Source organism: Pseudorasbora parva, chromosome 23 (assembly GCF_024679245.1).
Source record: "Pseudorasbora parva isolate DD20220531a chromosome 23, ASM2467924v1, whole genome shotgun sequence".
In the NCBI taxonomy this organism is placed as follows: Eukaryota; Metazoa; Chordata; class Actinopteri; order Cypriniformes; family Gobionidae; genus Pseudorasbora; species Pseudorasbora parva.
Window position 1 is genome coordinate 36,109,658 of NC_090194.1, and position 17,098 is coordinate 36,126,755.

The 17,098-nt window shown below is 37.2% G+C and overlaps 1 protein-coding gene across 4 annotated transcripts in view; it reads left to right on the forward strand.

Annotated features, from left to right (window-relative positions):
* Positions 1-17,098, forward strand: part of nup155 (nucleoporin 155) — a 45,297-nt gene that overhangs the window by 5,300 nt on the left and 22,899 nt on the right. For 2 of the 4 annotated variants that reach the window (XM_067433334.1, XM_067433336.1), the window contains exons 4-14: positions 60-156; positions 234-304; positions 490-582; positions 3,727-3,993; positions 4,071-4,144; positions 5,880-5,971; positions 6,887-6,984; positions 7,063-7,331; positions 11,181-11,351; positions 12,207-12,317; positions 12,395-12,489. In XM_067433334.1, coding sequence (XP_067289435.1) covers positions 60-156; positions 234-304; positions 490-582; positions 3,727-3,993; positions 4,071-4,144; positions 5,880-5,971; positions 6,887-6,984; positions 7,063-7,331; positions 11,181-11,351; positions 12,207-12,317; positions 12,395-12,489 — 1,438 coding nt within the window. The remainder of the gene's footprint in view (positions 1-59; positions 157-233; positions 305-489; positions 583-3,726; positions 3,994-4,070; positions 4,145-5,879; positions 5,972-6,886; positions 6,985-7,062; positions 7,332-11,180; positions 11,352-12,206; positions 12,318-12,394; positions 12,490-17,098) is intronic. The other 2 variants (XM_067433335.1, XM_067433337.1) reach the window with 1 other exon arrangement.

Consider the following 17,098-nt stretch of genomic DNA (forward strand, 5'->3'; position numbering starts at 1 on the left):
AACTTCTATTTCAAGCTGACTTTTGAGTTGTTTGCGATGCCTTAATTGATACTGAACAGATATGCAGTGCAACTGCATGATGGGAGTTTTCCCAGAAATATCCAGAGCGTGGCTCACTATTGATAATGACATTTTTATGTGGAATTATGAGGATGGGTGAGTATCGACAGATCAGATATCAGTTCGATATTTCAGACGCATAATGTTCATTGTGATTTATATGTGTTGTTCAGGAGTGATGTGGCGTATTTTGACGGCCTCAGTGAAACTATACTGTCAGTTGGACTGGTCAAACCAAAGCCAGGTTAGTTCATTTCCCCAAGTATTGTGGATTGATTAGAATGTTTTATTAGACATTACCACAAAAAAACACGCCTGTTCAGCTTCACTTCTGGAGATTCTTAGTTTTCATAAATTGATAATTTTACCACTGGTTATAAGTTTATGTTATAAACATTAAACTGACGTTGGTAACCTTTGTTGTTACAGGTATTTTTCAGCCTCACATCCACTTCCTGTTAGTGTTGGCCACACCAGTGGATGTTGTGATTCTGGGCTTGAGCTTCCCAAAAGTCCAGACAGGTGAGTGTCATGTATGAATATGTTATTATATATATATTAGGGCCGGGACTCGATTAAAAAAATTAATCGAATTAATTAGAGGCTTTGTAATTAATCAATCGAAATTAACTGCATATAAATATTTGACCTGAGAACAGTGAGAAGTAATTTTTCCCATGGATTTTTAGTATACCATTGAATAATGACTGAATACATAAGCTTAAAGGGGGGGTGAAATGCTGTTTCATGCATACTGAGCTTTTTACACCTTTAAAGACTTGGATTCCCATCCTAAACATAGACAAAGTTTCAAAAACTAATGTTGGACGTTTGATGGAGTATTTCTGTGTTAAAAATACTCCTTCCGGTTTCTCACAAGTTTCGGAGAGTTTTTTTCGAGTATGGGTCTACTTGACGTTAAATAGAGCGGAAGGTCCTTGTATGGGCCGTACGGGCTCTTCTCCCGGAAGGGTGCGCGCGCGCGTGCGTGGCTAGAGGGAGAGAGAGGAAATGCACGCTGTAAACACTGCTCTCAGGTGCAGATCCAGTCGTCCGTGAACACTAGATGGGTTTCTCCACGCTTGAGGACGTCACCGCTTTGCGCGCTTGTCATTCTTTAGCTCCGCCCACACGATACGCCTCCAGGCGCTCGGTTTTTTCCGGAAAGACTCGGTACAGCCCATATTTCTTTTATAAATATGATAAAACTAAAGACTTTTCGGAGATATGAAGGATGCAATACTACTCTATAGGTACTCAAGATTGACATGAGATTGACTGAAACTGAGTGTTTCACCCCCCATTTAATCAACAAAATATAGTTTATTTATTTCAGTCCAGCAGACCAGTGCAATGCTTGCCATTAAGTGTAGCAAAAGCATATTTGTGATATTTGAGGCTCTGTGCTGCGGTGATACGCTAATTCCTTGTTGTATACCTTGCACACTACCATGCTCTTGTCGACGCTTCCATCCTTTCGTTTTTTAAAACAAAATTTCCCATCCACGGGGCCGAGCAAAGCGATCTCATCAGCTTCTTCGTTCATGTTCACTATGGTTTGTTGTTGTCGTGAGTCGTGAGCGATAGTTGGTGTTCCAGTATAATCGGTCCGTCGAAACTCATTCATTGAAAAGCGTTCCGCGGTGCAAAAATAAGTGTGGTTAAAATTGTTATTTATTTGTTTGCGTAATTAATTATTTATTTAAGTATTTATCTTAATAAACGCTTTAAAGTCCCGGCCCTAATATATATGGTAAATGGACTGCATTTATATAGCGCTTTCAACAGACCCTATGGCCATCCAAAGCGCTTTACATATCGCCTCACATTCACCCATTCTTACACCGACGGCGATGTCAGCCATGTAAGGCGCCATCCAGCTCATCGGGAGCAGCTGGGGTTAGGTGTCTTGCTCAAGGACACCTTGACACTTGGTCAGGTGGAACCGGGGATCGAACCACCAACCTTCTGTTTTGTAGACAATCTACATGAACCACTGAGCCACTGCCGCCCCAGCATAAATATATTACTATATATATATAACCATATAATAAATATAGTAATTTAAAGGTAAATAAAATAATAAATGTATTAAAAAAATAGGAAACGTTATAGAAATGAAACGATATAAGCTTTCTGGACCAAAAAAAGTATCATTGTGTAATGGAAAAAAAGTTAAAAGCAGTGAGTGATTCTCTCTTTCGTTGTTTGATTAACATTAATGAGACAGCAGCAGGAATATTAGAAGCTTTAAAGGGGTACTTCAGTGCTGGGAAGATGAATCTGTATTTAAACTGGGTCATCAATGTAGTAGAAATGTGAAATTATTTTTGAATTTGGTGCCTTCTAGACTGAGAAAAGACAGAAAATGTATTTTGTCTCATGGGGATGAAAGACTACAATTCCCAGAATGCTTCGCTGCCCTGTTAGGCCATTCCCAAAGCCACCGCTACTGGATTACTGTGACTGAGTTGGAGAAGACACTACAATTAAAAACTGAACGTGTGTGTTCAATATAATGAGTGAGTCGCCGCGCGAGTCTCACAGCACTGAGCACTGACTGCAGGAGTGAGATAAATGAGCTGATGAGCTCTCGTGATGAGAGCTGAGGTAATCGCGACTACACTCGCGGCATACATTCACAACGCCAGTTCAGTCTGGCGCGTTTCAGTTCATGCCTTTGCAAGCTTAACTTTCATAGAAATTAATTTGAAAAGTTAAAAGACTTACATTGCTCACCATAGCTCCGTTTAAATGAGTGCCTGTATAGGGCCCTATAAAATCCGTTTTATTTTTTCCCAAATTCCGTTTTTTCCGTTTTATTTCTTGCAAATTCCGTTTTTTCCGTTTTAATTTTTGCAAATTCCGTTTTTTCCGTTTTAACTTTTGCAGAATCCTTTTTTTCCATTAAAATGTTTGGCAATTCAGTTTTTTTTACCCTTTACTGTTATTTTGGTGGAAAAAAAAGTGTGCTTTTAATGTTAATATAATAGAACATAAAACAAAAAATGACCTTAAATTTTTGAGGTAACAAACATCACATTTACTTTTTAGGACAAATATGATGCAACATAACACTGCACTTCAAGTACTTCAAATATTAATGGTTATTAGCTTTAAAATTTTTGGTAAAATACATATAGTAGTTTATATAAGTTAAAGGGTTACTGCAGCGATTAGCATATGGCTTTGTATCAGTAAAAACCCTGGAGTATATTCAAATGATTGTGCGTTCCCCCTCATATCCCCCTGAGACAAGAGATTTATGCATTTTATTTTTCTGGAAAAATTCCTCCTATGATGCAAATTGACGATATTTGCATCATAGGAGGAATGTTTGGCCAAAGGCTAAAGACTACAATATACTAAATATCATCAATTTGCATCATAGGAGGAATTTTTCCAGAAATAAAAAGCCTAAATCTCTTGTCTCAGGGGGATATGAGGGGGGAAAGCACAATCATTTGAATATACTCCAGGGTTTCTACTGAAGTAACCCTTTAAGAGCTCTCATTCATGCACGTTTCTTTATCTTTTCTTTATTACTTGAATGTAACTAACTTTAGTACTGTGCTACATGGATATATTTACATACTGCAATATAAAGCGTCAGCCTTAGTGTTTATTCACACAGGACTTATTCTAGATCCCGTGTTTATATTCCAGTAGGTTTGAATGACAGTATGTCGGGAGCGATGCAGCTTTTGCCGGATCCTCTCTACTCCATCCCCACGGATAACACCTACCTGCTGGCCATCACCTCCACGGACGTTGGCCGAATCTTCATGGCGGGTAAAGATGGCTGCCTGTACGAGATCGCCTATCAGGCTGAAGCGGGCTGGTTCAGTCAGCGCTGCAGAAAGATCAACCACTCCAAGAGCAGCCTGTCCTTCCTCATTCCTTCACTACTGCAGTTCTCCTTCTCTGAGGACGGTGAGAGCGGCGTTCAGCAGACCAACACGGGCTGTGTTATGTCATGTTTCTCATGTTAATCGTGTGGTTTGTTGCAGATCCCATTGTCCAAATTGCTGTTGACAATTCTCGGAACATTTTATACACACGCTCCGAGAAGGGTGTTCTGCAGGTGTGTGCTCTGATAATGAATTTCATGAGTGGTGTTCAGTTTTGGGTATAATTAGTTACTAAGTAATTAGTTACTGTAATTTAATTACTTTCCCCTTGAAAAAGTAAAGTAAGGGATTACTCTTATTTTTTTCTGTAATTTAAAGCTACACTGTGATATTTTCCCCCATCTAGCGGTGTAAAGGTATATGACCATCCAGTGAATAATAGTTTCTGTTTCTCTCAATTCTGATTTCGTTTTAACTCCTACGGTGGCCGATTTAGTCGTAGATTATTATGGCTTCCAGTTCGACCTCGTCCATGAGTGTTCCTTCAAGTGATGAGGTTACTTTAGAAAACTATTATAATTTGCAGTTATTTAATTTATCAGTTAACATGTAGGTTATGATATCTCTGTAAAATGAATTATAGTTGTACGTTTGCGTAATTTTTTTTCATTTTATTTCATTGCTAACATTAGCTATCAGTTTCCCAGACGAATGCGAGCTAATCTTAGTAAAGTAACTTTTATCAGTGCTATCGTTATTCTGTATATTGTACGACATCACTAGCGTAAGGCAAAGTTTACATAGTAGGCTATATCGTTTTCTCCGTGAGCAGAGGTCAGTTGATGGAGAGCTAGAGGTAGTGTTAAATCGAGTGTGCCATCGAGTGTTAAAACGCGAAAGGCGAAGCTTGAATTTACGGGTATGTCCCTCTTTGGCTACTGTACTTTCAAGATGGAGGAGCAACATGGCGACTGGCATTCGAACCCCTCACCCGTATGTATTTTCAATGACATATTAGAAACTTATGAGAATACTTTATTACTTGAAAGAAGTAAACATACATTAATGAGCACATATTTTTGAAAGAACTAAGTGTTTTTAGCTAAAAATAAACTAAAAAAGTTTCACAGTGTTGCTTTAATTACCGTTACGTCTGATGTAATTGAACTAAATACTTTGTAGAGACTGTAGAACAATTATATATAATACGGTAGTGGAATAAACATTGACATTTAAAGTCTACCTTTAAAATGCATGTTTTTATGAATTCTCACATTTGTAATACTTATAGTTAATATAGTAAATAATACTATTATAGTTATTAATAATAATTTATGTAGTTGTATATGTGACCCTGGACCACAAAACATAAGGGTAATTTTTTTTTAAAATTGAGATTTATACATCATATGAAAGCTGAATAAACAAGCTTTCCATTGATGTATAGTTTGTTAGGATAGGAGTATTTGGCTGAGATCTGGAAAATCTGAGTGTGCAAAAAAATCAAAATATTGAGAAAATCGCCTTTAAAGTTGTCCAAATGAAGTCCTTAGCAATGCATATTACTAATAATACATTTTTTATATATTTACGGTAGGAAATTTACAAAATAGTTTCATGGAACATGATCTTTACTTAATATCCTAATGATTTTTGGCATAAAAGAAAAATTTATAATTTTCACCCACACATTGTATTGTTTTTTGTTTGCCATAAATATACCTGTGTGGCTTATGACTGATTTTGTTGTCCAATGTCACATATTATTTATTTCAATTAATGTCTATACTTGAATCACTAATCGAGGTTCATATGGGATTTAGAAAGTAATAAGTAATTAAATACTTTTTGGAAAGAGTAATTTGTACAGTAATCTAATTACACTATTAAAGATGTAATTAGTAACTAGTAATTAATGGCTTTTTTCGAGTAACTTACCCAACACTGATGTGCTCTCGTGTCTGTCAGGTGTATGATCTCGGCGCTGATGGGCAGGGAATGAGTCGAGTCGCCGCCATGTCTCAAAGCTCCATCGTCTCGGCGGCTGGAAATATCGCCAGGTACAGCTTCACCTCTTAGAGAAACATTTTGGCTGATAAATAGATAGTTTACAATTTAAATGATTACATTTTGAATAATTTTATGTAAATATATTAAAGATATATTATAAATAACTGTTTGATCATAGGGAATAAATTGCATTTTACAATATATTCATATAGGAGATGGCTGTTTTAAATTGTAATATATAAATATTATAAATAAATTGTAATAATAATAATTAATATATTTTAGTATAGGATTAATATATTATCTTTAATATAAAATTTAGTAAAATGTTTAATTTATTTTGTATTTTATTAATAGGATTATTATATAAATTAATCATCTTTAATCTTTAATACATGTAAAAAGCATTAAAATGCTAATATTAGTCAATACTGATATGGTCACCAGTATATTGTGCTTTCTTATTTTATCCTAATTATATTTACATTTAATTATATTAATAATAATAATAATTTATAACATTATTTTAATATTATTAATATTAATAATGAATTACAAAAACGTACACATTTCATTCATCATAATAATAAAATAAAATTAGATTAATAATTAATAACATTATTTTATTATGAAAATACAATTTAATTAATAATAGATTCATAATATCATATCTTTAAATCAATTGGCTAATTCTGTTAACCAAAATGTTGTGCATGCCTAGTTTTCTTAATTATTAATAATTAGTATATTAGTAATTGTCATTAATAACATTTTTGTTTTAAAATGAAACCATTTAATTATTAATAATACATTTATCATTATCATTAATACATTTTAAATTAATAAAATTGATAATATTGTTTAACATTGATACGATCACTGATAAATAGTGTTTTCTTGTTAGCTTTTAATTCCCCTTTATAATGCATTCATCAGCTCCAATTCATGTGTCTTATTATTTGCAGGACGATTGATCGCTCCGTGTTCAAACCCATCGTTCAGATCTCCGTAATCGATCGCTCGGAGTCGTCAGACTGTCAGCTGATGGCCGTCACTCATGCAGGTACGAACGCTTCAGTTATAATCTAGAATAATGAAGCACTGATCTGCATATATAGTTGTGTTTCTGTGTGTTGTGCAGGTGTACGTCTTTACTTTAGCAGCATCCCTTTTGCTCCGCCCACCACCAAACGCGTCCTGGCCCGCCCCAGCATCCTGTCGCTGGTGCATGTGCGTCTGCCGCCCGGCTTCTCTGCGTCCTCCACACTCCAGAAACCAGCTAAAGTTCACAAGGCTCTGTACAGTAAAGGGGTTTTGCTGATGGCCTCCTCTGAGACAGAAGACAGCGATGTCCTGTGGTGTATCAACCACGATTCCTTTCCCTTTAAAAAGCCTCTGATGGAAGCTCAGGTGAGAGATGATGCCACTTGCTGTTTCTTTTTCTTTTTTTGGCTATTTTAACCAAGGGTTCTGTGGGTCTTAAATTCAGTTCAGTATCAAATTTAAGGCCATCGTAAACTGGCTGCATCGATAAGAACATTTTGACCGTTACCGATGATTATTATATATTTTTAAAAGCCGATAAATATAAATCCAAACTAAGTCTCAGCGTTAAAAGCCATGTGCCAAACACACAATTATGATGTTCTCATTATATTTTTAAGTAGTCTATATGACAGAATTGCTCTGAAGTGATTCTAATCCTATTTCAAGCGCTTCAATCTAGGGATGCACCGATCATGATTTTACATGGCCGATTCCAATACCGATGTTTTTCAAGCAAACTGGCCGATTCCGATACCGATTTCCCGATTTTATTTTATTTTAAGCAACAAACAATAAAGAAAGAAAGTATACATGAACAAGATGTTTATTTGGTGTTTAATAGGCCAATTTGGCTTTTGGCCAATGAAAACAAGTTTGCAATCTGAAATTAATAGGCAATTAAATTAGGTTGAACCTATTTAAAAATTAACATTACCTATTAACTTTAACATATGCATATTCGGCAATCCAAACAACACAATCAACACACATTCAACAATCCAAACAAAGAATTTACTTAAATCAGCAATTGTTTTTAAATTCAGTTTAAAGAAGAAAAAAAGTCTTTACCAGTTAAATTAAAACAAATAATTAAATTAAATAATTTAAAAGATTATATAAATACATTGTTCCAAAAATGTTAAATCAAATAATGTTTAGTGCAATGAAAAAACAAAGAAAAAAAAAGATGCTACATCAAATTAAGTCAATGTAATTAAGGTAAGGTAAAATAAAAAATAAAATAAAAATGATCATCCTTAACTGATAGTATTTCACTTCAAAAGTGCATGGATGTTCTTTTTTACAAACAGAAGCATTCGGCTTTCTCACAAGTTAGTCTGTTTCGTTTCGTTTCCAACACGTGAGAAGCTGAGCTGAACAAGCGCTCACTATCGACGCTTGTGCACGGCGCAGAGAGGAAAGCTCGCGCAACTTCAGCGAGTGCAGGAAAGCGGCTCTTATTTGTGTGCCAGTACACCAACGGCTGTTCGCTTCTTGGTATCTGTGCTTCAGACAGGTAGCTCTGCATTTCCAGTCCTGCTCGCATATTGCAAAATACGTGACATGTTTGCGAATGATTGCAATATAAGCGTATGTGGATTTCGCAAGCGGGTGCTCTTCCTGAAAAATCGGCGGAAAGAAGAAAACTTTTTTTCTTTTTTATTAGAAAAAAAAAGAAGGTTGCGCACTAGAAGCAAAAACCGGCCGGTTGCCGGTCACGCGCTAGAAGCAAAAACGTGCCGGTTCCCTAATCCCTAATTCAAACCCATCATGATGAACAGTGCACATCTGAAGTCTCTCACCTGAACAAAATAATACAATACATTAATATAATTATAATCCTTTATAATTCTGACGTCCTGTTTTTCATTTTATAAAACTTTTTGTTCCGGTCAAAATCGGTATGATTTGAGGTGTGAAGTTGGGGTTACCCTTTATTTTAACACGTCATTGTTACAGTGTAATTATATATTTCAGCACTGAGTGATATTAATTAACTATAACTACATGTACTTACTATAGGATTAGGGTTTGGTGTAGGGTTAGTTGCATGTAATTATGCATAATTTACTGCTATTACTAGGACTGGATAAAAAAAATTGATTTCTCGATTTTAATCGATTCTCATTTTTATGAACCAATATCGATTCTTAAATCCCAAGAATCGATTAGTCTATCATGTTTTCAGTTGATGCATGAACGAAACATTGTAGCGTGTCTCCCATCTAATATATCACAATAATCTTTGTGCTTTGTTACTGTTGATATGAAACAAAGTGTCAGATTTTAAATTGCATACCTTTTATTACGAAATTCAAAAACATACCGTAATTCCTCAAATAAAGACTGGGGCCTTTATTTAACCTGAACTGCCGATGGGAACCGGCTTTTGTTTGAAGCAGGCTTTTATTAGGGGCAGGCCTGTATTTCTAATTCCATCTGTTTGAAATAGAATTGCTTTATGTAAACCGTTTTCAATTTGAAGTGATCGTCCCAGTGGACAAATATCATTGATTTTTTTAAAGAAACATTTGCAAAAATATCACCATACAACAAAATAATACGCATTTTTTTGTAACTCCGCACGAAGGAGCGCGCGCAGTCAGCGGAGGCTCGCGCAGCGGAGACAGGCGAAAGTATAAATTAATAAGACTTGAGATGGGGCTGCGCGGAGCTGAGCTTCGAGGCTTGGGTGCGAAACCCTTAAGAAGACATAAAAAAGACGAGACGCTAATATTAGGTGCGTCTTAATCAGCTCCCTAGTTCAGTAGTCAGGGCACTGATCAGGACATACCGGTAAGTCAATGGGCTGATCCCTGATCAGTGCCCTGACTACAGTAGCCTATTTAAAATGGCACATGCATCCGTTATATTCTCAATTTAATTTACAAAGCAATCCATGTAAAGTTTTAGGTTAACTATAGAAGAGACCAGGATTAGTGTGTGTCGCACTGGCATGACTCGCATCGGGGCGTAGCATCAGGATGGTTTCGCATTAAATTAACAGCATTTAGGAGATTATCCACTAATTTTCCCCCGGCTTTTATTTGAGACCGGCCTTTATTTGTTCGTGTTGACCACGCCCCCGGCCACTATCAGAGGCCCGGCATTTATTTGACTACAGGCTTTTATTTGAGGAAATACAGTAAATACAATTTTTGCGCTGTGGCGTGAGATCGCTCTGGCTCAGCTCAAGAGAAGCGGCACATGAACGGATCTTCTCCGCTTTAATATCAGTTACAGCGCGAATTAAACATGAATGAGCATCTGAAGGTGTGTTAAAAGATACAGTGCAACTTACTGAAATCAGTATCATGTCACATGTAATCGCTCAATCAGTGTGTCAACTGCGGAAAGACGTCAGTAAAACAGCTTTTGAACAATACATCACGTAATGATCTTGAGGAGTTTTTTACTTAATATATGCACCATATTACATTCATTATAATTTTTAATGTTCCTCAAAATTAATGCATGTTTGAATAAATCTGGTAAGTTTATATGACCATTTAAATGTATGTAGAGCTGTTTTATTATAAAATAAAAATTTTGAGTGTAATTTAAGTGTTTTATAGAAATCAGTAAATAATTTACCTTCAATATTATAGTAAGCTAATGCAGCCTATAAGGCTACACATGACTTCCATAGTTTAGAGCATTAGTTAAAATATTTGTTTTCCTTGAGAAAATTTGCCATGTATTTTAGGCCTACCTGATATATATCCAAAATCGAATTGAAAGCTTGTGAATCGAATCAAATTGTGAAATTTGTGTCAATATCCAGCTCTATTACTATGGTAAGTACATGTTACATATGTAACAAGGACGCTATAAAAGTGTTACCTAAAGTTGTTTAAATTGACATTTTTTGGTTTGAATGTTTCCACAGATCTTGCTCTACCCTACATATGGTATTAATGTTATTTGTGCAGGTCTTGAAAAGCCAAGTTTAAAAATGTGATTTTTAAACGATTCAGATACCATATCTACAGCATTAATTGTGGAATTACATGGGTGAAAAAAATATTAAAATAAAAACAGCAACACAAACAAACAAAAACAATGTAAATAGAAAAATGTGTGTAATATGATGTAACACTGGAGGGAAAAGTACAATCAAATGTCTAATGTTTATATCTACATGTAGCTGTCTGGTGGTTTCTTGATGTCAGAGATGGCGCTCTGACGCTCATATTTTGTCTTTTTCTCCAGATGACGGTGAATGTGGACGGTCACTCATGGGCTCTGTGTTCCATCGAGGAATCGAAATCTCCCAGAATCCTCACTCCTCTGAATAAAGATATCATTCCCATTACTGATTCTCCTTTAGTCGTTCAGCAGCACAACATCCCGCCGCAGAAATTTGTTCTCTTGTCTGCTCAGGTGTGATTTATCTTCCCGTTGATGACACTCTCCCTGCCTCCTAATTCGCATACTATCCATACTAAATAGTATTCGTAAATAGAATTAGTATGTCCCAAATCGTAGTATGCGGAAAACAGTATGCCAAAGATACCCGGATGGTTTACTATTTCCGGTCAGAATTCGAAGTACTGATCGATGCACACTCTTAATGGCTGATATTGCCCACAACCCATTGCGAGTTGGACGAGGATTTGATTAGAATTACAAACGCGGATAAAAAGCGTTAAAAACTACAAACATGACTGATTTGCGAGTCCGACAGTTAAGTAGAGAAGTTTAGATAGATAAAGGTTTGAGTGATCAATTTTCAGTATTTAACCTGACGAAAATATATTTATTCAGTGTTGTCCACATTATATTTAACCTGCAGCAGCATTGTGAACTTTTGTAATGACATGTTTGGCCATTAACTTTTAAATACATCATCATATTTAAACTGCAAACACAAGAGAGGAGTCTGCATTAAAGACCCACACATGGCAGATAAGCGTGCGGCTACATTTCTCTCCGATACGGCAGGAGATTAAACTGAATGTGGAGGATTTTAAATGCGGCGAATCTGACGATGATTGACAGGGCAGATAAACGGTGAAGGGATGCACGTTACTAAGCGACAGAGTCCGTTAAAGATGGCGAAGTAGTCCCGAAGCTTGCATACTTTTCTGCTACACAAAAGCATATACTTTTATATATACTTTTTCTTCACAAAAAGAGTACATACTTTTAGGACCTAGTATAAGTAGGCGAATTGGGACGCAGCATATGATATTCTTCACGTTCTTCTTCTCTTACTGTTTGCTGTGCCGTCTGCAGGGCAGTCACATCTTCCATAAGTTTAGGCCGGTGGATCAGTTGCGCCACCTGCTGGTGAGCAGCACCGGAGGCGAGAGCGAGGAGATCGAGAGGTTCTTCAAGCTGCACAGGGTGTGTGTCCTTATGCTTATTATTTTAATGTCATCACCTGAATGTATTTCTGGATAAATATTCATCTCCGTTCACAGGAAGAGCAGGCGTGTGCCACGGCGCTCATCTTGGCCTGTTCCACTGCGGCGAGTGATAGAGAGGTGTCTATATGGGCCACTCGAGCCTTCTTCAGGTCAGATATGATTTAGGTTTTTTAAATCAAGAACTGTTTCATGTTCAAGAGAAATATTTAAAAAGAAGAGAAATAGAAATAATGAATTAAATGCAAAACTGAAAGGAAAAAACACGCAATTCACAAGCGTGTATTGAACTCTGAATGCCGTACCGAACGGTTCAATATTATGTTGAGAATTGTGGCATCCCTAATCGGCAACTGGCCGGTCAATTTCACATCTTAACATTTCCAAGTCGTTTTTTGTTGCCATCGGCACAGGCAATAACGTCAGCTGCGCATTCTCGCTCTCTTCTCTTCGCCTGTGAAGTGACACACACACACACACACACCCGCCTCCTCTCACTCACTCGTCTTATTCGCTACAGTTGAATAGTGTTTGTGTTGCATATAATTTTACTAATTCCCGCAGTTTTCTAGCTCACGCCAAAAGTGTGCACCACTGATCTATAGAAGTGGAAAACACTGACAGAATCCAGCCATAACTAATTTTACTAAATAACGCAGAATGTCACAGAATTTATCAAAGTTTGGATGAATAAATCAAAAGTAGGACAGTCACTTAAATCACATCACGATATAGACCAGTGTCTGTGAATATTAAACCACAAGAAGACTATTTAAATATTAATCCTGCATGTTCTGTGTGTCTCTGTGTGAATGAGTTTGTCCGAATTACATTCATACTACACTCATTCATACTGTATAGAACGTACTTTATTAACAGGCGCGAAGCTCGTTCAAATTCAAATGTAGTACCTACTCACATAGTACACGATTTCAGACTTAGCCAATATCTTCACGGCAACCCTTCAAAATAAAAGTTTGGTTTAACTTGTGACAGAAATATATTACTATTGTACAGTATAAGGTATGTCTTTAAAGGAATAATCACACAATTGTTCTTCCATGTTTTCATTTTAACAGTAGAACTCTGTTGTGCAGCATTTTTTTTGCCCAAAAATTTTTGGTTTGTTAAATTTGATTAAAAATAAATTAACGTTTTAGGGCTGTCAACTACTATTCTAAATTCGAATATATATATTAGAATAGTTTTTTAAAAAACAAATTTGAAGGTGAAAATTAATATTCTAATAAAAAATTTTTTTAAAGTGGGCGGGGAAACGCCCGCGGTAGTAGAGGTGTGGCTGTCTGCTTTGCTCAGGACGCGCTCGCGCGCATGAGGGTTCATGGACAGGTCACAGGAGTCGCCGCTGAAAGCTGACTCGTCTTGCAGTGAAGATGGCAGAAAGTGCAGAGCCCAACTCGACCGCGGCAGAGAAAGAGATTTTTACCCTCCAAAATCTAAAAAGCCATGTCTGGAATAGGGGTGTCCATGGTTAACCGATTAACCGTTAAAAATTGCGTAACCGAGTGAAACATTTTGCTCGGTTAAGTGGCGTCAGTGACGTGCTTTGAATTTAGTTGTAATATATTTTTGCACAACTAGAGACCGCCAGAGCGCTCCCAGACATTTGTCATATCCACAAGAAGATATCATGACCAGCTTTCTAACATGAAGCGGGCAAAGATAAATACAGCGTGGGAGCGTTGAGAGTGACGGGGCAAAATGCAAGTATTGCAATGCAGTGCTTACCGCATTTTTCAGGCTATAAGTCGCTCCGGAGAATTAGTCGCATCAGTCAAAAAATGCCTCATGAAGAGGAAAATAACAAGTCGCACTGGACTATAAGTCGCATTAGGGCAGAAGCAGAGCGGGAGCCGCGCGCGCTGTGCATAACGGAGCAGAAGAAAGAAAGTTTGAAGTGAGAAACTTGTGAGGGACTGGCGAAAAGCAGAGGTTACTTTAACTGTAATGAAGAAAACAAAAAAGCTAATCGCGGACTGAAAGCAAGATGGCCAGAGCTGAAGGGACGAGTCCACAGATGCTTGAACTCTCTGCCGGGAGAGGCTCAGCCGCGCGAGTCAAACGCTGTGTGAATCATTCTGGGCTGCATATTTTACTACATGCTCTAATCATGCAGGCGCCCTTGCGGCCACTCGCATTACTCGTGAATTGGAGCACGCATCTCATCCTAATTTAACGAAACTCAGCGTACGCCTCACAGACATGAAATATATCTTAAGAAAGATTGAAATGTCTTTTAACAATTTAAAAAGAAAAGAAATAGGCTACTCTCTGATGATGTAATCCATGATGTGCATTTCTCTCTATAGGCGCGTTCACTACGGAGATGGCGGTCGTCAAATTAATAAACTAAAAATAACCCTGCATAACTGAATTTGGAAAGAAATAAAACGGATATCATAGAGCCAGCTTGAGAGTCACAAGTAGCAAAATTAAAGGTATCGCCAAGCAAATTGCAATCGGTGATATGATCGGCAATCATATATATATATATATATTACACACACACACGCACACAAAGTTTGGGGTCAGAAGACTCTTCTGCTCAGTAAGGCTGCATTTTATTTGGTCAAAAATACAGTAAAAACTGAAATATTATTATTATTATTTAGAACAGCTGTTTTGAAAATGGTGTAAAATGTAATTTATTCCCTATGATCAAAGCTGAATTTTCAGCATCATTACCATTATCATATAATGACTAAATAAAATGCACTTTAAAACCATTGCAATATTCACAAATTGTTTCTTAATTGTATATGGCCAACAAAATCATGATGGAAATATTGTGAGTGTTTTTATACATTACTCGGCCTGATTTGACGTGATGCAGTGTTGTAGTCGAGTCACCAACTGTCGAGTCCGAGTCGAGTCTCGAGTCCCAGTGTTCCGAGTCCAAGTCCGAGTCACCAAAGACGAGTCTGAGTCGAGGCACCATTACCTGAGTTCAAGTCCGAGTCGAGTCTCGAGTCCCGTGTTCCGAGTCCAAGTCCGAGTCACCAAAGACGAGTCTGAGTCGAGGCACCATTACCTGAGTTCAAGTCCGAGTCGAGTCTCGAGTCCCGTGTTCCGAGTCCAAGTCCGAGTCACCAAAGACGAGTCTGAGTCGAGTCCGAGTCGAGGCACCATTACCTGAGTTCAAGTCCGAGTCGAGTCTCGAGTCCCAGTGTTCCGAGTCCAAGTCCGAGTCACCAAAGACGAGTCTGAGTCGAGGCACCATTACCTGAGTTCAAGTCCGAGTCGAGTCTCGAGTCCCGTGTTCCGAGTCCAAGTCCGAGTCACCAAAGAAGAGTCTGAGTCGAGGCACCATTACCTGAGTTCAAGTCCGAGTCGAGGCTCGAGTCCCGTGTTCCGAGTCCAAGTCCAAGTCACCAAAGAAGAGTCCGAGTCGAGTCCGAGTCGAGGCACCAAAGAAGAGTCTGAGTCGAGGCACCATTACCTGAGTTCAAGTCCGAGTCGAGTCTCGAGTCCCGTGTTCCGAGTCCAAGTCCGAGTCACCAAAGACGAGTCTGAGTCGAGTCCGAGTCGAGGCACCATTACCTGAGTTCAAGTCCGAGTCGAGGCTCGAGTCCCGTGTTCCGAGTCCAATTAATTATACTTTAAATTATCATTTATTTCTGAAATGCAAAGCTGTATTTTTAGTATCATTCCTCCAGTCTTCAGTGTCACATTATCCTTAAGAAATCATTATAATAATAATGATGATTCATTATTAAAGTTGGAAACAGTTTTGCTGCTTAATATTTTTTCATAACCTGTGATACTTTTTTATAATACTTTGACGAATAAAAAGTAAAAAAAAAAAATGAAGCAAATGTTTTAAAATTAGAACTCTTTTGTATCAACAATATTTTTTTTTTTTCTTTCTTTTTTGAAATAAATCATTAATTTTATTCAGCAAGGATGTGTTAAATTGATAAAAAGTGACAGAGATTTATATTATTTGAAAATGTTTTTATTTTGAATAATCCTTTGGAACCTTTTATTCATCTAATATTTCGGCAGCAGAACTGTCTCCAACACTCATAATGAATCCTCATCTGAGAATGATTTCTGAAGGATCATGATCACTGAAGACTGGAGGAATGATCCTGAAAATTCAGCTTTTATCACAGAAATAAATGATCATTTAAAGTATAATACATTGAAAACAAAATACTTTAATAATATATCACAATATTAGTACATTTTTTCAGTATTTTTGTCAAATAAATGCAGGCTTGATTAGCAGAAGAAACTTCTTTCATAAACAATACAGCAATGTGTCCAAACCTTTAGCCTGTACTGTATGTAAGCAAATACATTTGAAAGGATTTTTTATTGCTGCTTCCATAGACACATTTGTGTATTTTACAAACTATACATTTATTATTTTGCTATAAATTATATGTATTTAAATATCTGAATGAAATCTAAAATAAACATAAGCCGGATTAAGCGCTGAGCGCGTCCGTCTTTGGCTCAGCACCAGCCATTGCAGAAAGCATAGTTTGAATCTGGCAGTTATGTCTTGTCACTGTACATTCGCTTCACTGTACGTAGACATCGTCGACGTCTGATGCCAAATAGGCAGACATCGCCCAACCCTAGCTTCCTCTGTTTATCATCATATATGCATTAGTCAATAATAGTTTCTGCATTTTCCTAATGACAACATTTAGACCGCGAATAATGCAGGAGAATGCGGCGTAAAGTGGGTGACGTCAGTGAGTGTGTTGTCAAGCAAGGAGAGCGAGCGGT